Source organism: Ornithorhynchus anatinus, chromosome 8 (genome assembly GCF_004115215.2).
Source record: "Ornithorhynchus anatinus isolate Pmale09 chromosome 8, mOrnAna1.pri.v4, whole genome shotgun sequence".
Taxonomy (NCBI): Eukaryota; Metazoa; Chordata; class Mammalia; order Monotremata; family Ornithorhynchidae; genus Ornithorhynchus; species Ornithorhynchus anatinus.
In genome coordinates this window covers 4787758-4810799 of record NC_041735.1, presented here as the reverse complement: position 1 = coordinate 4810799, position 23042 = coordinate 4787758, and the positions used below count along the sequence as shown (strand labels likewise).

Here is a 23042-nt window from a genome sequence, read left to right as displayed (position 1 = left end):
GACCTAGACCGTGTTGAGGAAAACACTGGGCACGTCCCGTCCGGAGGCTGGGTGTTGGCCGAGCTGGGCCTCTCCCAGCCCTGGTCTGAGAGGAAAATTCCAGATGGTATCCGGCCCTTCTGGTGTCGCGTTGCTTGGTCATTTCCGGTTCGGATGGAGAAAATGCCCATCCTGGAACGATGGTCCCGGGGCGGACCTGTCCTGAGATGGGGGTGGGGAAAAATCCAGGCCAGGGAGGAGACCGATGAAGAGTAATAAGGAAAAAGGCTCGGGGGAGCCCCAGAGCACTCTGAGGACTTGGGCATTTCCGGACTGTAAGTGGGGAGGAAACGTGTTTGCAGAGTAGCCGTCCTCCTGAATTAACGCCACACAACAGCTGCCTAATTCTATTCGGAACAGGGTGATTCTTCACTGCAATGCACCAAAGCCTTTCCTCGTCCGGCGTCTTCCAGGTGCGAGCGGAACCGTTTCGTGGCCGGACCCGGGCCGACCTCCTCGCCCGTGGGTACCGCGACGTCCGGACCCCGGCTCCGGGGTTTACGAGCCGGGGGCTCGCCGCTCCCCCGGGGCAGCCGGGGAGAACGGGAAGGCGAGACCAGCTCTTCCCGGTCCCCGTGGGCTCAATCCATCCATCCGTCGGTGGTAGTTCTTGAGCGCTTACTGTGTGCGGAGCACTGGACTAAGCGCTCGGGAGAGGACGGTGCGACCGAGTTGGCCGGCTCGATCCCTGCCCGCGAGGAGAAGCAGCGTGGCCTAGTGGAGAGAGCCCGGGCCTGGGAGTCGGAAGGACCTGGGTTCTAATCCCGACCACCACTCATCTGCTGGGTGATGTGGGGCAGTTTTCCTGGGCCTCGGTTACCTCATCTGGAAAATGGGGATTAAGACTGTGAACCCCGGGTGGGGTGTGGACCGGGTCCGACCTTGTGTCTACCCCGGTGCGTGGCCCAGTGCCTGGCACCAGAAAGCGTTTAACAAGTACCATAAAGAAAGTTTACAAGCTACAGGGGGAAGCAGTAAAATAGATTCCAGTGCTCATCCAAGCAGTGACCAGTGGATGGGGATGTGAGAGATTTGTGGGGGGGATCCCTTTCTCCGCTTCCTGAACACCAGGGTGCTGCCCCGGGCTTCGGGGGGCCCCGGTCTCGTGATGTGGAGTCCGGATGGAAGTTGGCCAGGAGTGCGAGTTCACCTCCTCCAGGAGGCCTTCCCAGACTGAGCCCTCCCTCTCCCTCCGCCCCTCCTCATTCCCCCTCCTCCCTCCCTCTGCTTTACCCCCTTCTCCCCCCCCTCCCAGCACTGGTGTGTATTTGTAGATATTATTGATTATTTATTTTGTTAATGATGTGTCTGTATCTACGATTCTATTATCTTGATGGTGCTGATGCCCGACGACTTGTTTTGTGTTGTTGTCCGTTTCCCCCTTTTAGACCGTGAGCCCGTCGTCGGGCAGGGATTGTCTATGTGCCGGGCACCGTTCTAAGCGCCGGGGTAGATACAAGATAATTGGGCCGGACACAGTCCCTGTCCCACACAGGGCTCACAGTCTTAATCCCTCTTTTACAGATAAGGGAAGTGAGGCACAGAGAAGTTAAATGACTTGTCCAAGTTCACCCGGCGGATACAAATGGTGGAGCGGGATTAGAACCCATAACCTTCTGACTCCCAGGCCCGTGCTCTAGAAACTAGGCCACGCTTTGCTTTAGGCTGCAAACTCTGTATGGGCAGGGATCGTGTCTACCAACTCCAATGTACTGTACTCTCCCAGGTGCTCACTACAGTGCTCTGCAGCGTGGCGCAGTGGAAAGAGCACGGGCTTTGGAGTCAGGGCTCATGAGTTCAAATCCCAGCTCTGCCACTTGTCAGCTGTGTGACTCTGGGCAAGTCACTTAACTTCTCTGTGCCTCAGTTCCCTCATCTGTAAAATGGGGATTAAGACTGTGAGGCCCACGTGGGACAACCTGATTCCCCTGTGTCTACCCCAGCGCTTAGAACAGTGCTCTGCACATAGTAAGCGCGTAACAAATACCAACATTATTATTATTATTGCTCTGCACACAATAAGCGCTCAATAAATAGCACGGACTGATTTGCGGGTGAGCGGCTACCCCACGCCCCCTGCTGGTCATTTGAGGAAACAGCAGCAGAATCAATCAATCAATCAATCAATCAATCAATCAATCAATGGTATTTAATGTTGGTCTCCGTTAAGAGCTTACTATGTGCAGAACACTGTTCTAAGCGCTGGGGGAGATGCAGGGTCATCACGTGAGGCTCACGGTCTTCATCCCCATTTTCCAGATGAGGGAACTGAGGCCCAGAGAAGTGAAGTGACTTGCCCACGGTCACACAGCTGCCAAGTTGCAGGGCCGGGTTTCGAACCCGTGACCCCTGACTCCCAAGCCCGGGCTCTTTCCACTGAGCCACGCTGCTTCTCTAACTTACTACTAATAATGTTTGTATTGGTTAAGCGCTTACTGTGTGCCAAGCACCGTTCTAAGCGCTGGGGTAGATGCAGGTTAATCATGTTGGTCACCGTCCCTGTACCACATGGGGCTCACTCCTTTTGCAGATAAGGAAACTGAGGCAAGTGGCCCAGGGGCACAGAGCAAGCAAGAGACAGAGACAGGATTAGAACCTAGGTCCCCTGAGTCCCAGGCCCAGCTCCGCGTACTGGCAGCGACTCTGTGGGCTGTGTGAGCTCACTGTGGGCAGGAATGTGTCTGTCTGTGGGCACAGTATACTCTCCCAGGTGCTTAGTACAGTGCTTTGCGCACAGTAAGTGCTCAATAAATCCAAATGAATCGAATTCTTCCAGCTAGCTCACCTCCTCCCATCCATCTGTAGGCGACATGACAGCGATGGGCGTTGCTGCGGAAGGATCCCGACTCTGCCCCTTGTCAGCTGTGTGACTGTGGGCAAGTCACTTCGCTTCTCTGCGCCTCAGTTCCCTCATCTGTAAAATGGGGATGAAGACTGGGAGCCTCACGTGGGACAACTTCATTCCCCTGTATCGCCCCCAGCGCTTAGAACAGTGCTCTGCACGTAGTAAGCGTTCAGTACAGCGCTTGGCACATGGCAAGCATTTAACGAATAGCACAATTATTATTATTAAGGAGCCCCCATACTGAGCGAGGCGGGCTGTGGGCAGAGATGCCAGTTTGCCGTGTCTGGTTGGAGAGTGCTTTCGTGTCCGGTGGCGGAGACGGGACCCGAGAAAGAAGTAGCGTGGCCTAATGGAGAGAGCCCGGGCCTGAGAGTCGGCAGGACCTGGGTTCTCATCCCGGCTCCGCCCCGTATCTGCTGTGTGGCCTTGGGCAAGTCGCTTCACTCCTCTGGGCCTCAGTTCCCTCATCTGGAAAATGGGGATCGAGACTGTGAGCCCCACGTGAGACAGGGACTGGGTCCAACCCGATTTGCTTGTTCTCAGCCCAGTGGCTGGCACATAAGAGGCATTTAATAAATGTCAATATTATTATTATTGTAAATTGGATGCCCGGCTGGACAGGCAGGTAACTCTGTCAGGAAGCAGCCCAACCCGCTGTGGGGGAAGAAATGGAGAGGACCGGCGTCAGGCCCCCTCCGGGTTTGCTTTGGAACCCCTCAATTTTCTCTTCTGAGGCGACGAGCGAGGAGTAACGGCTGCCTCACGGGGAGCCGGGGAACTCGTGACTCGTGTTCCCCGTCGGCTGTTCCTGCCCGCTTGCTCCCACTTTTCCAGAGGAGACCGTTCATCTGAAGAAAACCCATTCACTCCCTGCAGGCACTTCCTCTCGCCGAAGCTGTTGGGAAAAGCGGCTGTAGGAGGAGGAGAGAAGAAAACTTTCGGAGAGATAAAGGAGGCCAGTGGGATTCCTTTGGGAAGCACAGTTTCTGCCTTTTGGCTGGATTTTCCCCAGTGCCTCGTTCAAAGTTCTCACCCATCCGGAGGAGGCTGGGGGCGGAGGCAGACTGCCTCTCGCCCCAACGTTCTTTCCCACTTCACCCTCGGCTTTATTCCCCGCTTCTCGACGCGATCCCCCCGGCCGAGGGAGAGGAGACTTATTATTCTGTTTATTTTATTAATGATGTGTATCTATCCGCGATTCTATTTATTTATAATGATGCCACCGACGCCCGTCTACTTGTTCGGTTCGGTTTTGTCGTCCGTCTCCCCCCTTCTAGACCGTGAGCCCATTAAGCTCAACTTGGGAAGATCTGTCTTGGCTTAAATAGCTGCGATGGCTTTTTCGTCGGCTGGGTTATTTCGAAGTTCAACCTCCCTTCCAGTCACTGTTTCTGAACCCGCGAGTCTTGAAGAATAATCGGATTTACTTCTGACAACGTGGTTGTTCGATTCAGTCGTATTTATTGAGCGCTTACTGTGTGCAAAGCACTGGACTAAGCCCTTGGGAGAGTACAGTTCAACAGCCAACAGACACATTCCCTGCCCACCCCAAGCCTCTTGTCTAGAGGACTGGTTCGGTGGAAAGAACCTGAGATCGGGCGTCAGAAGTCCTGGGTTCCAGTTCCGGCTCTGCCGCCGGCCTGCCGTGTGGCCTTGGACGAGTCGCTTGACCTCTTGGGGCTTCACATTTCGCATCTGTAAAATGGGGACGAGACCCATTCTCTCTGCCTCTTATCTGTGTTTCCCACGTGGGATGGGAACTGTGTCCATTATGATTATCTTGTATCTACTCCAGCACTTAGCGTAGTGATTTTGCGCACGGTAAGTGCCGGATTAAACCCCACCATTATTATTCTCAACGCCTGATGGGGTCTGGCCTGTTAGGGAGAGATGTGTTTCACCTCATCAGTGCTCGCAGGCTGACCGTGCATCCTGTTTTAGCAGGACTGTCCTGGGTTCTGTAGGCTGCCCCGCCTGGACAGGTCAAAAGAAGAAAAGACCTGGAATTGAGGTTATTCTGACTTTCCCGGCTAGCTTACCGAGCACCGATGCCTCTTGCCCACGCCAAACCCATCCGTGTCTCGTCAGTCTGTCAGTTGTATTTACTGAGTGCCTACTGTGTGCTGAAACGCTCTACCAAGCTTGCTTGGGACTTACCAGCTGGGTGACTTTGGGCCAGTCACTTAACTTCGCTGTGACTCAGTTACCTCGTCTGTAAAATGGGGATGGGCAACTGTAATTAGACTGTAAGCCCGTGATTAGACCGTAAGCCCGTCAAAGGGCAGGGACTGTCTCTACCTGTTGCCGATTTGTCCATTCCAGGCGCTTAGTACAGTGCTCTGCACATAGGAAGCGCTCAATAAATACTCTTGAATAAATACTATCGAATGAACCTGCTGACCTCGTATCTACCCCAGTGCTTAGAACAGTGCCAGGCACAGAGTAAGCGCTTAAATACCATCATTATTATTATGATGATTATTGTCACTCTTTAGTGTTGCATTGTACTTTCCCAAGTGTTTGGTACAGTGCTCTGCACACCGTAAACACTTAATAAATACGACTGAGTGAACGATTAGAGACCCAGAGACTCAGACCTCGACTGGCCCTGAATTCGAGGCCCTGGCTTGGCTTCTCTGGGCAATCTCATTCGAGCAATAATAATAATTATAATAATGGTATTGTTAAGTGCTTACTATGTGTCAAACACCCTTCTAACCCCTGGGTAAATACAGGCTAATCAGGTCGGACACAGTCCCTGTCGCACATGGGGGTCCCGGCCTTCATCCCCACGTCACAGACGAGGTAAGTGAGGCACGGAGAAGTGAAGTGACTTGCCCGAGGTTATACAGCAGACAAGTGGTGGAGCCAGTACTAGAACCCAGGTCCTTCTGACTCCCAGACCCGTGCTCTATCCACTAGGCCATGCTGCTTCTCATTCGGGGAGCACACGGGCCATTCAGAGAGCACCGACGTAGCTGATTTTTGGTGCGCGGGCATTTTTCAGGGAACGGCGCGAGGCTGTTTCTCTAGCGAAAGTAGCAGAGTGGATTTTATCGGTGAAGGCATCATAGGGAAATGAAAGGTATTCGGATTAAAGAGGCTTTTTTTCCGAGAGGCAATTTCATCCTTCAGAATTGTGTGTCTTCCAGGGCCGGGAGAGGCCTCTATGGGATTGACAGCATGCCGGATTTACGGAGGAAGAAAACTCTGCCTCTTGTCCGAGATGTGGTGAGTTCCTTCCCATGACTTAGGATCCCGTTGTTCTCTCAACCCCCCATCTCTGTGTCTCTGTCTGTCTCCCCCTCTTCCTCTCTCCCTCTCCTTTTCTCTCTTTCTGTCTCTCTCTCTCTCTCTCTCCCTTTCTCTTTCGCTCTCCATTGTATGGAAATCTCCTCCCGCCAGATTAAAACCCACCAGAAGACAGATGGACCCCGGACTAAGTGATACATCTGCTATCGTCTGTACGATCCATTCAAAAGGCTAATCTCCCTAACTTTTTAACTGCTGTTGACGCCACTTAAAATTATAAATTGAGTCAAGACAGCTCCATAGTTGGGAAATGAACCTCGGGCATAATGCCAGATTCACTGATGAGGAAAGTCTGGGTGGGGGGCGGCCGTGCGTGTGTATCAAGAACGACTCCATCTGAATCATTTCCAGCCGAAAGGAAAATTAACGGGGGGGGTTCAGAGGCGAGATGCAGAGATTCCGCTGGGATTTAGTTTGAAGGCCTCAAGTCCGGGATTGGTCTAACGGGTGCAAGGGGTAGTGATCGGGAAAGAGAAATCAATTCCAACAAGTGGAGAGAGGAATTTCATTTCCTTGGGAGTGAGGGGCGGTGTTTGTCACGAAGACCGGTAATAACGAGATCGATGAGGGAATATTCCCTCTCTGAAGAATATTAATCACCACTGAAGTTTCTTGTGGGCATTTTTCTCCTCTTCCTGGGCCGTGTAATTGGAGCAAATGCTCTCTGCTCCTCCGAACCACAGAACTTCCCAGAAGTAAATCTCCGGGTCGTGAATTTATGGGGGCTCTTGGGAGGGGCTCAGAGTGGTTTCAGAATAAGAGTGAAAAATCACTCAGAAATCAGTCAATGATATTTACGGAGCGCTTTCTCTGTGCTGTCTCCCCATCTAGACTGGAGGCTCGTTGTGGGCAGGGAATGTGTCTGTTATTGTTGTATTGTACTCTCCCAAGCGCTTAGTACGGTACTCTACATCCAGTAAGCACTCAATAAATATGACTAAGTGCGTGGCAGAGTAAAATAAAACACGGCATCCTGTCAAACCATTGTCTGGGTTAAGTATCCTTCCAGATAGCAGTCACTCCTGTGGTAAAGGACAAGTTAGTCAAGATTGTGCTTTATCCCTCTAGACTTCAAACTCCTGTGAGCAGGGAACGTATCTACAAGCTCTGTTCTGTTGTACTCTCCCAAGGCCTCGAACAGTGCTTTGCACACAGCCATCGATTGAAATAGGATTTTTCAGCGTCATCCAGAGTTCGATGCCTTTTTCCGGTAGGGCACCTTGCTCCACTTGATTCGATCGCGTTTACTGAGCGCTTACTGTGAGCAGAGCCCTTTGGAGAGTATATTACGACAATAAGCAGACACATCCCCTGCCCAAAATGAGCTTACAGTCCAGAGGGAACATCCCAACATCCAAAGAGGTCGAGAATGACTCGTCTTGGAGACCGACTTGGAAATTCCGCCCGTTAGAACCGGCCTGTCCCCTTATTCGTGCATTCGGTTTGTGTTTGGACCTGAATGATTCCTCTCCCATCAGAGGAATAAGCCTTCTCCTCTCACGGAAGGAAAGTAACTGTAAATAATGAATGCGGTTGTAAATGCGGGAACCACAGGAGCCGATGGGAGGGGGAGGGTTGGTAACCGATTCGTTCCGCTCACTTGCCCTCTCTCCCGATCCTCCACGTCCCCTCCTTGTTGGGTTTTGGTTGATTGATGTTTTTTTGTTTCTTCCCGCTTCGCGGTGGACTCTCCAGGCCATGGTAAGTGTTCTCGGGTCCCTTCAGCTGAAGTTGCTGGCGGCCCTGTTAGGGGGGTCTCAGATCCAGGAGCTCTGTGGACAAGGAGAGAAATTCCCCCCAAGTTTGGGTTGTATCCTATACCCCCGTTGATCCGGTCAACAGGGATTTGGAAGTAGGGGGAGGAAATTCCCCCCCTTTCCATCCCTCCAAAAAGAACCAAATTGGGGACGCACCTCGCAGAGTTGTGTTACACTAGACCATGGGCCTGGGAGTCAGAAGGACCTGGGTTCTAATCCCGTCTCCACCACGTGTCTGCTGCGTGATCCCGGGCAAGTCACAACTTCTCTGTGCCTCAGTTACCTCAGTTAAATATAAAATAATAAAATGATGATGAGGATGATGATGAAGAATTCGGATGTTGCCGGCCCAGAATTCTTCGGATGGCGGGCCGGATGTGTGGAACGCAGGCCTGGGATACGAACGCTGCTCTCAGTCCTTCTGGTCAACCTATAACCGGCTGTCCCTCGTTAATAATCATGATAATGGTAATTATGGTGTTTGTTAAGCACTTACTATGTGCCAGGCACTGTACTGAGCGCCGGCGTAGATACAAGTTAATCACAACAGACCCGGTCCCTGTCCCACACAGGGCTCACGGTCTTAAGAAGATGAGAAGCAGCACGGCCTAGTGGCTAGAGCATGGGCCCTGGGAGTCAGAAAGTCATGGGTTCTAATCCCGCTCTGCCATTTTCGTCCGCTGTTCGACCTCGGGCACGTCACTCAACTTCACGGTGCCTCAGTTCCACCATCTGTAAAATGGGGATTAAGACTGGGAGCCCCGTGTGGGACAGGGACTGTGTCCAACCTAATTAACTTGTATCTACCTCAGCGCTTAGAACAGTGCCTGGCACATAGTGAGTGCTTAACAAATACCGTAATTCCCCCTCTAGACTATGAGCTCGTCATGGGCAGGAATATGTCTGTTTGTTGTTATATCGTACTCTCCCGAGCGCTTAGAACAGTGCTCTGCACACAGTAAGCGCCGAATAAATACGACTGGTTGATTGATGATAATAACGATGATGACGTTCGTTAAGTTCTTACTAGGGGTCCAGCACCGTTCTAAGCGTTGGGGTAGATACAAGATATTCAGGTTGAACACAGTCCCTGTCCCACAAGGGGCTCACAGTCTTAATCCCCATTTTACAGAGGGTGGAACTGAGGCACGGTGAAGTTAAGTGACTCGCCCGAGGTCGCACGGCGGACACGAGGGGCAGAGCGGGATTAGAACCCCTGACTTTCTGACTCCCGGGGCCCATGCTCTAGCCACTAGGTCACACTGCTCCTCTTATTGATGGAGAGATACCAGGGCCCACAGGAACAGTGATTCATATGGGGAGGGGAGGGCGGGGAAGGCGGCCCGTGGGAACAGCTAGTCACCGCGGGTGTTGCGTGGGAGATTTTTCGGGGAAGGAAGCGACCCGGTATTGTAATTTCTAGGATTTTGCATTTAAAGATTCTAGGAATGACAAACCTGGAACAGTTCCAAAAAGCTGGCTTTAGGCAGAGCCTCGATGCCGAAGAAGTGAATCTATGACAGTTTCAAAGCCAGAAATTGATTGCAAACGTCACCAGGTATCGCTTTCCAAGGAGTGTGGAAATTTGTACAGTCTCTCGGATGTCAGGCTGCCTACTGAGACGGAAGCGGGGCTGGGGGGGGAGGGGGATGATGGGCCCATTTCGTAAATGGGGAAACTGAGGCCCGGGAGGCCACCCGGGGAGAACACAGCGAATGAGAAGCAGCGTGGGCTAGTGTCTACACCTCGGGCCTGGGAAGTCAGAAGGACCTGCGTTCTAATCCCGGCTCAGTCACCTGTCTGCTCTGCGACTCTGGGCCTTCACTTCACTTCTCTGGGCCTCAGTTTCCCCATCTGGAAATGGGGATCGAGAGGGTGAGCCCCGTGTGGGACAGGGACTGTGTCCAACCCGATTAGTTTGACTCTACCCCAGCGCTTAGTATAGGGCATGGTACACGGTAGGAGCTTAACAAATGTTATTTAGAAACAGAAACAAAAACTAGAAGAAAGCGTCTTCGTTGTCTACTTGGGCAGTGTCCTGATACCCTTTGCCTTTACACGCTCCTGTTCTGTGTTCGCCCCAGACCCTGGCTGCCCGGAAATCTGGCATCTCCCTGGCCATGGTCATCCGCACGTCTCTAAACGATGAGGAGTTGGTAAGTGCTTTTGGTGCTGAAAGTCTTGGGAGTGAGAGTTGGGACTTGGGGGGGGGGGGGGGGGAGTTGGACTGGTGTTTTGATCTCTGGGCCAGAGTCTGGTTTGTAAATGTGGCCTTCTTGTGAAGGATCAGTGCGGCCTCTCGGGAGAAATAAAGATAATGGCAGTAAATAATGATGATAATAGTGATATTTACTGAGGGCTTGCTATGTGTCGAGTATTGTCCTAAGCGCTGGAGTAGAGGCATGATAAACTGGTCAGAGTACCTGTCCCACGTGGTGCTCACATTCTAAGCAGGAGGGAGAACAGGCACTGAATCCCCATTTTACAGTTGAGGAAACCGAGGAACAGAGAAGGAAAATGTCTTGCCCAAGGGCACAGAGCAGGCAAGTGGCAGAGCTGGAAACACAGGTCCTCTGCCTCCCAGCCCCATGCTCTTTTTACTAGGCCATATTGCTTCCTTTCGGGGTCCACCCCAGCCCAGGATTCTGACTCAAAGATGGACCAAAGGAACCTTGGAGAGAAGGAGGGACGGACCCCTCTTCACATCCGTCCCAATGTTTAGAGGTGGGCCTTAATGAAGGAGAATATTTATCCAGCATTTACCATGCGTCAAGCAGTCGATCAATCAGTCGCATTTATGGAGCACTTACTGTATGCAGAGCACTTGGGAGCGTACAATGTAACAGACACATTCCCTGCCCACAACGAGCTTGGGAAATAACTTAGTCCCCAGGGATTCGGAGAAACAACAGTTTGAATTCCAAACAACGTGGCACGTTTCATTTCTTTTCTTTAGAGAAACAGGATGGCGTAGCGGACAGAACACGGGCCTGGGAGTCTGAAGGTCATGGGTTCCAATCCTCGCTCTGGCTCTTGTCTAGTGGGTGACCCTGGGCAAGTCACTTCACTTCTCTGGGCCTCGGTTCCCTCGTCCGTCCAATGGGGATTGAGACTGTGAGCCCCACGTGGGACGGGGACTGTGTCCGGCCCGATTTGCTTGGATCCACCCCGGTGCTTAGTATGGTGCCCGACACATAACAAGCGCTTAAAAATTCCACAATTATTATTATTGTTTTCTCTCCAACCATCCCTTCTCCCAGACCAACAACAGGGGGCCGAAAAATACCTCTCTGGTGAAGCCCATTTAGTGGGGGACTGAATCCTGTCTCCTAAGGGTCTGTCTCTCCTTGAGACTGTAAGTTCATTGTGGGCAGGGAAGGTGTCTGTTTATTGTTCTATTGTACTCTCCCAAGCGCTTAGTACAGTCTTCTGCCCGTAGTAAGTGCTCAATAGATGCGCCTCCTCGTCTCTAGACTGTAAGCTCGTTGTGGGCAGGGAACGTGTCTGTTTATTGTTCTACTGTACTCTCCCAGTCGCTTAGTTCGGTGCTCGGCACACTGTAAGGGCTCAATAAATACCATCGCCCGTCTCTAGACTGTAGATTTGGCTGGGGGAATTGCTGCTTCTCATGGAGCATGCTCAGTTCAGGTTCCACATTCTGGGAATTGTAGTTCACCCAATCCAGGAGGCTGAGAAACTTTAACTCCTTTTGGCCCCATCTTTTTCCTCACTGAATCCTCCAGTCCCCCTCGCGGGTAGCGGCCCGGCCTAGTCGAAAGGTCATGGAGCTGGGGGTCAGAGGACCTGGGTTCCAATCCCAGCTCTGGCGTTTACCTGCTGTGAGGCCTTGAGCAAGTCACTTAATGCCTCCGGGGCCTCAGTTTCCACATCCGTAAGATGGCAAGAAAATACGCAGTCTCCCTCCTACTGAAACTGGAAGCTCCATGTGAGTCAGGGTCTGTCCGACATGTTTATCTTCCATGTACCGGTCCCGCCGCTTGCCTGCTGTGTGACTTTGGGCAAGTCACTTCCCTTCTCTGTGCCTCAGTTCCCTCATCAGTAAAATGGGGATTAAGACTTTGAGCCTCATGTGGGACAGGGACTGTGTCCAATCTGATTCGCTTGGATCTACCCTAGAGCTTAGAACGGTGCTAGATGCGTAATAAGCACCTAATGAATACCATCATTATTATTACCACAACGTTTGGTACGGTGCTTAGCCCGTAGTGACCGGTATAACACATACCACCGCTGTTATTGTTATTATTATCCCAGTGTGATCCTCCCATAGAATGAACGCCTTTCCTGCTTCCTCTAACCCTCTGAGTCTCCCAGAGCTCATTTTTACCTCCCGGATACCAAATTTATTAATATACCAATTCCAATATACCAATTCACTGGAGTGCAATGAGTGGTCTTCAATTTTTGGTAGCAGATGCCCATAACCCAGAAATCAAAGACCCCCAAAATGTATTAGATTATCCATCTCCCGGTCGCAACGGGAGAATTTTCTTCACCGTTCCCAGCTTCGGTGCTGAGATTGGCTCCATCGCATGCTGTTCAATTGATTTTCGGTGTACTGTCCGATAGATTTTTCTGCGTTTTTCTATTTTTTAATTAACTTCGCCCTCTCCACAGAGAATGGATCACTACTGGACGGTTGGTTTTAACACCGGTCTGCTATTTATAGTACCTTAATATTTATTTCCCTCTCATACGCTTGATTTTTTTTTTTTATTAGTCTTGCTGGAATGAAATTCCACGCTCAAGGGCTTATCTATATATAGACCAGAAGGTATTTCACATGCACAGCTTAAATAAAAAATTAAAAAGCAATGCAACTAGGAAGTTATTAGGTTCAAATTATTCTAGAAAGGAAGACAGCCAGCTTTTGTGAGTCTAGTTCAAGTCAAAAAAGTAATCAGTTACATAATCTTAAAGGGAGTGAGGAAGCTTATCGTATTTCTTTTGAATCTGTTTCCTGATGAAGAATAGTTTCTTCATTTCTGTGAATTTCAGACTTTTTCAGCTGCCCTTTCGGGGTCTTTTACCCTAGTCCCCGCTTTCTCGTTTTGCCATGTCTTATCATGCTTAGTAATAATACTAGTGGTAATTATTAAGCTCTTATTATTATAATGTCGGTATTCGTTAAGCGCTTACTATGTGCAGAGCACCGTTCTAAGCGCTGGGGTAGACACAGGGGAATCAGGTCGTCCCACGTGGGGCTCACGGTCTTAATCCCCATTTTACAGTTGAGGGAACTGAGGCTCAGAGAAGTTAAGCAACTTGCCCACACTCACACAGCTGACAAGTGGCAGAGTTGGGATTCGAACTCATGACCTCTGACTCCAAAGCCCATGCTCTTTCCACTGAGCCACGCTGCTTCTAGGCACTGGTCCAAGTCCTGGGGCAGATACGAGATAATCAGGTTGGACACAGTCCCTGACCCACAGAGGGCTCACAGTCTTAACCTCCATTTTACAGATGAGGGAACAGAGGCGCAGAGACGGTGAAGCGACTCGCCCAAGTTCACACAGCGGACAAGGGGCAGAGCCGGGATTAGAACCCAGGACCTTCTGACTCCCCGGACCGTGCTCTATCCACTAGGCCACGCTCCTTCTCATAATATAGTGCTCTGCAAACTCTTATTAAATAAGAGTAAACTCTTATTCAATAAGATTGAATGAATGAATGAAGTAAACGCTCAATAAGTAGGATGAGCTGATTGGCTTTTGGTCTCTTCTCTGCCGACCCTTAGTGCTTAGGACAGTGCTCTGTACACGGTAAGCGCTCAGTAAATACGATTAACTGATTGCAAGTGCCTCTCTCTGTGGAGGGAACGTGGAGATCCAAGCAGAGTCAGTCAGTCGATGGTATTTATCGGGAGCTTACTGTGTACAGAGTGCTGTACTAAGCGCTTGGGAGAGAACAATATAACAGACACAGAAGCAGCGTGGCTCAGTGGAAAGAGCACGGGCTTTGGAGTCAGGGCTCATGAGTTCGAATCCCAGCTCTGCCACTTGTCGGCTGTGTGACTGTGGGCAAGTCACTTAACTTCTCTGTGCCTCAGTTCCCTCATCTGTAAAATGGGGATTACGACTGTGAGCCCCACGTGGGACGACCTGATTCCCCTATGTCTACCCCAGCGCTTAGAACAGTGCTCGGCACATAGTAAGCGCTTAACAAATACCAACATTATTATTATTATTAACAGACACATTCCCGTCCACGATGAGCTTACGGTCTAGAGGACGAGCTTAGAGTCAGTTGGAAGATATCAAAGTCAGCCGATCCACTGAGGTGTCAGTGGGCGACTGCTTCTTGAAGCTTTCTAATCTTCAAACTTTCCGTTTATTTTCCTTTTTCATGGTATCTGTTAAGCACTTAGTATGTGTCCACAATTATTATTATTATTATTCTGTGAGCCCAGTGTGGGGCAGAGGCTTGTCCGATCTGACTATCCTGTATCTACTCCAGTGTTCAGCACAGCACTTCTCCGGGCCTCAGTTCCCTCAGCTGTAAAATGGGAAATCAAGACTGTGGCCCCCCGAGTGGGACAACCTGCTAACCTTGTATCCGTCCCAGCGCTTAGAACCGTGCTGGGCGTATAGTGAGCGCTTAACAAATACCATTATTATTATCATTAACGATAACAATGACCACAGCTATTATCGGTATCCCCCCCCCCCCCGCCCCGCCGCCCCCAAACAGAAGGTGCACGTGTTCAGGAAGACGCTGCAGGCCCTGATCTACCCGATGTCGTCCACGACGCCGCACAACTTCGAGGTGTGGACGGCCACGGCCCCCACCTACTGCTACGAGTGCGAAGGGCTCCTGTGGGGCATCGCTCGCCAGGGCGTCAAGTGCACCGAGTGCGGCGTCAAATGCCACGAGAAGTGCCAGGACCTGCTCAACGCCGATTGTCTGCAGAGTAAGTCCCCCCGCCCGCCGTCCACAGTGACCGTCCTCGCTTCCCTCTCTGCCCCGGACACGCCTTCGAGGACCAGTCGCTCATTCAGCTGTATCTGTCGAGCGCTTACTCTCTGCAGAGCATTCTACTAAGCTCTAGGGGAGGGGGACGGTTTCAATATAACAAGAAGCAGACACATTCCCCGCCCGCGATGAGCTGGCCGCCCGCCATGGGATCTGCCCCCTCAGTCAGTCGATGGTATTTATTGAGCGCTTACCGTGGGCAGAGCACTGTGCTACTACTACTAATAATTCATTCGATAGTATTTATTGAGTGCTTACTATGCGCAGAGCACTGTACTAAGCGCTTGGACTGTACGTTTCGGCACCAGATAGAGACAATTCCTGCCCACTGACGGGCTTGCAGTCTAACGATGGTGGCCTTTGTTAAGCACTTGCTAGGTGCCAAGCACCGTTCCAAGCGCTGAGGGGGGATACGTGGTAATCGAGTGGTCCCCCCCCATGGGGCTCAGAGTCTTCATCCCCATTTTACAGATGAGGGAACTGAGGCACAGACAAGTTGAGAGACTTGCCCAAAGTCACCCAGCTGACAGGTGGCGGAGCCGGGATTAGCACCCGTGACCTCTGACTCCCAAGCCCCGGTTCTTTCCACTGAGCCAAGCTGCTTGGGAGAGTACGAGATAACAAGAAACAGACACATCCCCTGCCCACAGCGAGCTTGCAGTCTGGAGGGCGAGACGGATATTGATGGAAATAAATAAATGACGGAGAAGCACATAAGCGGTGTGGGGCTGGGAGGGGGATGAATAAAGGGAGCAAGTCAGGGCGAAGCAGAAAGGAGTGGGAGAAGAGGAAAGGGGGACTTAGGGAAGGCCTCTCGGAGGAGATGGGCTTCCAGTAAGGCTCTGAAAGCGGGGGAGAGTCATCGTCTGAGGGATAGGAGGAGGGAGGGCGTTCCGGGCCGGGGCGGGATGAGGGCGAGAGGTCGGCGGCCAGATAGACGAGACGAGGGGACGGCGAGAAGCTTGGCTTTAGAGGAGCAAAGGGTGCAGTCTGGGTCTCCCTCACCATGACAGCCGTCTTGGAGACCTGGGCTTGGCAAGGATGGGACCAGGGTGGTTATAATTTTTTTCCGGCGTCTCAGACCGGGCCCCAGGGCGAGGTAAGCACCTCTTCAGTTCCGGTCGGAGCTGATGCGGCCCCAGAGAAGAGCCCTCCGCCTCTTCTCGTCGGCCCCCGATTCAAACGCCCTCTACACGGCCGGGGGAAGCGAACCTTGCGGTAACGCGCTCCGCGCGAGTGCCCGGCTGGCTGGGAGATTGAACCCCCTTGTTGAGAAACTCATCTCTGGGGAGAGGGGGTTTCAGAAGAAGCCCGTCAAAGGGCGGGGGCTGTCTCTGTTGCCCATTTGCCCATCCCAAGCGCTTAGTACAGTGCTCTGCACATAGTAAGCGCTCAATAAATACTATTGAATCAATGAAAGGGGAGCCTCCCACTCCTCACTCTCCTTACCTACGGACGCACGCCAGATGATTAAAATCCAATCTCCTGTTCAGAAACAATTAGCAACCCGGCGGAGGCCTAAGAAATATGCGGAAAGAGAAGGGGAAAGAGTTGGGAAGAGATAAATGTGCCGGGCCCCAGACAGTCCATTTTTGGGACTAATACCAGTTGTGGTATTTATTCGAGGCTGCCAAGCCCTGTTCTAAACCCTGTGGGTAGTTACGAGATAATCCGACCCGACGCAGTCTCTGTCTCACGTGGGACTCGCAGTGTGAGGAGTTTCAAGTCCTCTAGACTGTGAGCTCGTTACGGGCAGGGAATGTATCCCTTTATTGCTATAGGGTACTCTCCCGAGTGCTTAGTGCAGTGCTCTGCACGCGGGATGTGCTCAGTGAATACGATCCAGTGAATGAACTGGGGAGACCAGAGATCTTATCCTTGTTTCCCTATGAAGCAGCGTGGCCTAGTGGATAGCGCTTGGGTGTGGGAATCAGAAAGACCTGGGTTCTCATCCTCAGCTCTACCTCATAATAACGTTAAGAATGTTGGAATTTGTTAAGCGCTTACTATGTGCACAGCACTGTTCTAGGCGCTGGAGTAGATACAGAGTCATCAGGTCGTCCCACGTGAGGCTCCCGGTCTTCATCCCCATTTTCCAGATGAGGTGACCGAGGGACCGAGAAGTGAAGTGACTCGCCCGCGGTCGCACAGCTGACAAGGGGCAGAGCCGGGATTCGAACCCAGGGCCTCCGACTCCCAAGCCCGTGCTCTATTCCACTGAGCCACGCTGCTTCTCCTGTGCATGTCTCATGTCTCCTGTGTGACCTTGGGCAAGTCGCTTCACGTCTCCGGGCCTCGGTTAACACATCTGAAAATGGGGATTAAGAGTGTGAGCCCCGCCCCCCCGCCCCCGGGACGGCGAATGTGTCCAACCCGATTAACTTGTAACTACCCAACGTTTAGAACAGTGCTCAGTGAAAAGAAGTAGCCCGTTGCGGGCAGGGATCGTCTCTGTTGTTGAATTGTACTTCTCAAGCGCTTAGTACAGTGCTCTGCACAGGGTAGGTGCTCAATAAATACATTTGAATGAACACACTAGCGATCGATTTGTGGTATTTGTTGAGCACTTTCTATGGACCAGGCGCCGTTCTAAGTTCCGGGGTGGAGAAGAGCAAAGTGGGTGGGACACGGTCCCTGCCCCACGTCGGGCTCAAGGTCTTCATCCCCATTTTCCAGATGAGGGAACGGAGGCAAGTGACTCACCCGCGGTCACCCAGCAGACATATGGTGGAGTCGGGATTAGAACCCAGATCCTACTGACTCCCAGGCCCGTGCTCTACCCAGTGTCCAACGCCGCTTCAGGGTCACCCAGAAGGCCAGCGTTCGGGTCTCCCGATTTCTAGTCCTGCCCTTTTCCCAATGGGCTCCTCTGACCGTAGAGAAGAAATCCCTCGGAGTGGGAGACAAGCAAAGAGACCGGGGATCCCAGAAAACGATCGGATTATCTGAGCCAGCTCCGCGGGGGTCATCAGAATGTTCGTTCATTCGATGGGATTTATTGAGTACTTACTGTGTGCAGGGCACTGCGCCGAGCGCTTGGGGAAGTACGGTATGACAAGCAGACGTTCGGAGTGTTGCCGACGATGGTGATGATAACGCTAACTGTGGTAATCGTTCAGCGCTTACTATATGCCAGGCACTGTACTACGCGCTGGGGTGGATACGAGCAAATCGGGGCCCAGGGGAGGCTCACGTTCTCCATCCCCATTTTCCAGATGAGGTAACTGAGGCCCAGAGAAGTGAAGTGACCTGCCCAAGGTCACCCGGCAGACACGAGGCAGAGCCGGGATTAGAACCGTGACTCCCAGGCCCGGGCTCTATCCGCTACACCCTGCTGCTTCTCCGTATTAAGATAAATAAATACGACGGAATGAATAACACACCCGACCGATGAAGAAATGGCATCGGCGCGCTCCTCTTCCTCCTTAGGGGTGATGCGTTTAGAAATCTGAATCCTAATGAGCCGACGTTGATTTTTTTTTTTCCCCACATTAAGTGGGGGTGAGTCTCCCGCCCCGGGCGAAAGGGCTGGTTAAATTACCGTGCGCGAGAGGTTGCCGTTGGCTCCTAATGCCTCCATCAATAACTCATCCATCCTCGGTTGGAGAGGCCCCGTTGATCGAGGCACCTGGTCCCGCCTTCATTTTTCTTCCCGTCGCTCTCCCCAGCTGCCGGTCAGCCCGGCGATCCGGTGAAACGTGGCCGAATCCGCAGCGAAGGGCCAAAGTGAAATGGGGCCGTGTGGCGTCCGTTAAGCGCTTACTCCGTGCGGGCGCCGTACTTAAACGCCGGGGTAGATATGAGGTAATGGGATCGGACGCAGTCCGGGACCCTCGTGGGGCCCACAGTCTTCGGCACTGTTCGTGAAACGTACATCGCCTTAATTCTATTTATTTGTTATTGTTTCGACGAGATGTTCACCCCCTCGATTCTACTTATCGCCGTCGTTCTCGTCCGTCCGTCTCCCCCGATTAGGCCGTGAGCCCGTCAGAGGGCAGGGACCGTCTCCATCTGTTCCCCGTTAGTCCATTCCAAGCGCTCAGTCCAGTGCTCTGCACATGGGAAGCGCTCAGTAGATACCGTTGAATGAATGAATGAATCCCCATTTGGCTGGTGAGATTGTGGGGAGGGGTGGCTCTCGCCCTGACGCTGTACCGAACGGGCCTGGGAGTCAGAGGACCCGGGTTCTATCCCGGCTCCGCCACTCGTCTGCTGTGTGACCTTAGGCACGTCGCTTAATTTCTCTGGGCCTCGGTCACCTCATCTGTAAAATGGGGCTGAAGCCCGTGAGCCCCCCGTGGGACAGGAACCGTGTCCTACCCGACCAGCTTGCATCCAGCCCAGCGCTCAGTACGGTGCCTGGCACACGGGAAGCATTTGGCAGCACAGTAGCACCGTACTAAGTGCTGGCCCGCAGGGGGGTTATAATCCATCAGTCAATCGTATTTACTGAGCACTTACCGGGTGCAGGACACTGTACTGAGTGCTCGGGAGAGAGTACGAGAGAGTCAGCCGACACGATCCCTGCTCCCAGGAATCCCTGCGGAGCAGCGGAGCTCAGTGGAAAGAGCACGGGCTTGGGAGTCAGAGGTCAAGGGTTCGAATCCCGACTCCGCCACTCGGCAGCTGGGTGACCGTGGGCGAGTCGCTTCACTTCCCTGGGCCTCGGTTCCCTCATCTGTAAAATGGGGATGAAGACCGTGAGCCTCCCGTGGGACGACCTGATTTCCCTGTATCTGCCCCGGCGCTTAGAACAGCGCTCTTCCCAGAGTAAGCGCTTAACAAATCCCCGAGGAGCTTGCGATCCGGCGGGGAAGACGGATGTGAAAGTAAATGACAGGTAGCGGCTGTCAGGATCGAAGTGATCCAGTAGAGGGGGGGGAACAGTACAGTGCTTAGAACAGTGCTCTGCACGCAGTAAGCGCGCAGTAAGCGCGACCGACTGACTGACTGAATGAAAGTAGGGTGGGGAGCGAGATCAGAGATGAGAGATTAGTCAGGGAAATTGAAAATCTGACCTTCCCAAGGGTTCTGGGCTCAGATGCTTGCATAATAACGTTGGCATTTGTTAAGCGCTTACTATGTACCGAGCACCGTTCTAAGCGCTGGGGGAGATACAGGGCCATCGGGTTTTCCCACGTGAGGCTCGCGGTCTTCGTCCCCATTTTCCAGATGAGCCAACTGTGTGACTGTGGGCGAGTCACTTCACTTCTCGGGGGCCTCGGTGACCTCATCCGTCAGATGGGGATGAAGACCGTGAGCCCCACGTGGGACGACCCGCTGACCCTGTCTCTCCCCCAGCGCTTAGAACAGTGCTCTGCACGTAGTAAGCGCTTAACTAATACCAACATTATCAGTATTATTATTATTATTACCACCACACGACAGAGTCGGGAGACACGTTCCCCGCCCACAAGAAGCTTACGGTCTAGAGGGGGATCGGTATTTATATTAACGTCCGTCTCCCCCTCTAGACCGGAAGCTTGCCGTGGGCAGGGAATGTGTCTGTTATAGTGTCATATCACTCTCCCAAGTGCTCAGTACAGCGCTCTACCGAGGGCGCGACGCTCCGGAGGACGCTGCGCCCGGGGCCGGTCGGTGAGCGGGCCGTCGGGGGGCTCCGGCTGGAGGGCGAGTAGCCGGGGGGACCCCGGCCACGCTGCCCGTCGCTCTTCCCTTCCCCCCGGGAGCCCCGCGGGCTTCGGTGCCAACGGCCGAGGCTCCCCGGGAGAAGCTCCCGGGAAAACGACCGAAACTGGGAGCTCGACCTGGGCGGGGAATGGGTTCGATGTCCCGCCGTCCTCTCCCGGTAAATACGGTTATTAATACTAATCCCACCGGGTCATCTCCGGGATTTGAGAAACTGCCCCGTGATCGATCGCTCGAAATGCTTACTGCGTCCAGTGCGCTGCGCTGAACGCGGGGGACGACGGGGGTTTGGGTCCGGGGTCGAGTCGACGTCCCCCCCGTGTGACCTTGGTCAAGTCACTTCACTTCTCTGGGGCCCAGGCACCTCATCCGGAGGGAATGTGTTTGACGTTAGATTCATTCGATCGTATTTATTGAGCGTTTATGGTGTGCAGAGCACTGTACTAGATGCCTGAAAAGTACGACAGAGCGATAAAGAGAGACAGTCCCCGCCCACAACGGGATTAGATTGTGCCCTCCCAAGCGCTTAGTCCAGTGCTCTGCGCTCGGTAAATAGGACGCATAACAACAGTTAGCGAAAATGGGGATCGCGACTGCGAGCCCCTCGTGGGACAGGGACCGTGGCCCACCAGATTTGCTTGGATCCACCCTGGCGCTTAGTACAGAGTAAGGTCTTGGCAGATACCGTAATAATAGTAACAGTGATTATTACTAATAACAGACACGATCGACTGACTAGTATTTAGCCGGTTCCTACCGTGTGCAAAGCATTACCCTAAGCACTCGGTAGAGTACAGCAGAGCTCAGAGGCACAAACCCTGTGGTTACGTGATGGTAAGGCTGTCGAAGTGTCCGATGGGAAGGAAGTCGAAGTGACCGGCCAGAATGTACTTTTAATTCTATATGATAGATTATTCCCATTAACGTCTGTCTCCCCCTCTAGACTGGAATGATGATGATGTTGGTATTCGTTAAGCGCTTACGATGTGCAGATGCACCGTTCTAAGCGCTGGGGGAGATGCAGGGTCATCAGGTTGTCCCTCGTGAGGCTCACGGTCGACCCCCATTATAAAGATGAGGCAACTGAGGCACAGAGAAGTAATAATGTCGGTATCTGTGAAGCGCTTACCGTGTGCCGAGCACCGTTCTAAGCGCTGGGGTAGACACAGGGGAATCAGGTTGTCCCACGTGGGGCTCACGGTCTTCACCCCCATTTCACAGATGACGGAACTGGGGCACCGAGAAGCGAAATGACTCTCCCGAAGTCACGCAGCTGACAGGCGGCGGAGCCGGGATGCGAACCCATGACCCCTGACTCCCGGGCCCGGGCACTTTCCACTGAGCCACGCTGCTTCTCAAGCTCGCCGTGGGCAGGGAATGCGGCTAACTCTGTCGCACTGTGCTCTCCCAAGCTTACAGTACAGTGCTCAGCATGTAGGAAGCACTCAGTAGGAGCAGCGTGACTTAACGGATCGAGCCCGGGCCTGGGAGTCGCGAGGACCTGGGTTCTGATCCCGGCTCTGCCGCCGGCCTGCAGCGCGACCTCGAGCAAGTCGCTTCACTTCTCTGGGCCTCAGTTACCTCATCTGTACAGTGGGGATAAGAGTGTGAAGTGTGAGCCCCAGGCGGGACGGGAACTGCGTTCGATCTGATTAGCTTGTATCTACCCCGTCGCTTAGAACGGTGTTTGGCACGTAGGAAGCGCTTAATAAGGGCTGTTGTTGGTAGTATTTTCAGGAAATTCCAGCTGATAGATTGGGCCTTGAAAATGTCCCATAGGTTTCCTTGGGGCTAATGTTTGCCCCCTGACGGTAGCCCAAAAGGCCGTTCGGATCAACCCGCCTAGAACCGTCAGCTGCTCACCCGGTGACCTGCCCCGTCTTGCTTCTCTTACGTCTTAGAGAAGCAGCGCGGCTCAGTGGAAAGAGCCCGGGCTTGGGAGTCACGGGTCATGGCTTCGAATCCGGGCTCTGCCACCCGTCAGCTGTGGGACTGTGGGCGGGTCACTTCACTTCCCTGTGCCTCCGTTCCCTCATCTGTAAAATGGGGCTTAACTGGGAGCCTCCCGTGGGACCACCCGATGACCCTGTATCTCCCCCCAGCGCTTAGAACGGTGCTCTGCGCACAGTAAGCGCTTAACAAATACCAGCATGATTACAGCCCGTGAACTCATCGTGGGCAGCAAATACGTTCGTTATGTTGTACTCTCTCAAGTGCTTCTGCACGCAGCTGTGGGCAGGAAGTGTGTTTGTTATATTCATTCACCCGTTCCCTCATTCAGTAGGATTTATTGAGCGCTTACTGTGTGCAGAGCACTGGACCAAGCGCTTGGAATGGACAGGTCGGTGACAGACGGAGACAGCCCCTGCCCTTTGACGGGCTCACGGTCTAATCGGGGGAGACGGACGGACGAGAACGATGGCGATAAATAGAATCAAGAGCAATAA

At 52.8% G+C, this 23042-nt stretch overlaps 1 protein-coding gene across 3 annotated transcripts in view; it reads left to right on the top strand.

Annotated features, from left to right (window-relative positions):
* The window catches only part of UNC13C (unc-13 homolog C), a 184726-nt gene that overhangs the window by 40202 nt on the left and 121482 nt on the right, over nucleotides 1-23042 (top strand). For all 3 annotated transcript variants that reach the window (XM_039912855.1, XM_029070801.2, XM_029070800.2), the window contains exons 6-9: nucleotides 6037-6115; nucleotides 7892-7897; nucleotides 10038-10109; nucleotides 14665-14884. In XM_039912855.1, the coding sequence (XP_039768789.1) occupies nucleotides 6037-6115; nucleotides 7892-7897; nucleotides 10038-10109; nucleotides 14665-14884 (377 nt within the window). The remainder of the gene's footprint in view (nucleotides 1-6036; nucleotides 6116-7891; nucleotides 7898-10037; nucleotides 10110-14664; nucleotides 14885-23042) is intronic.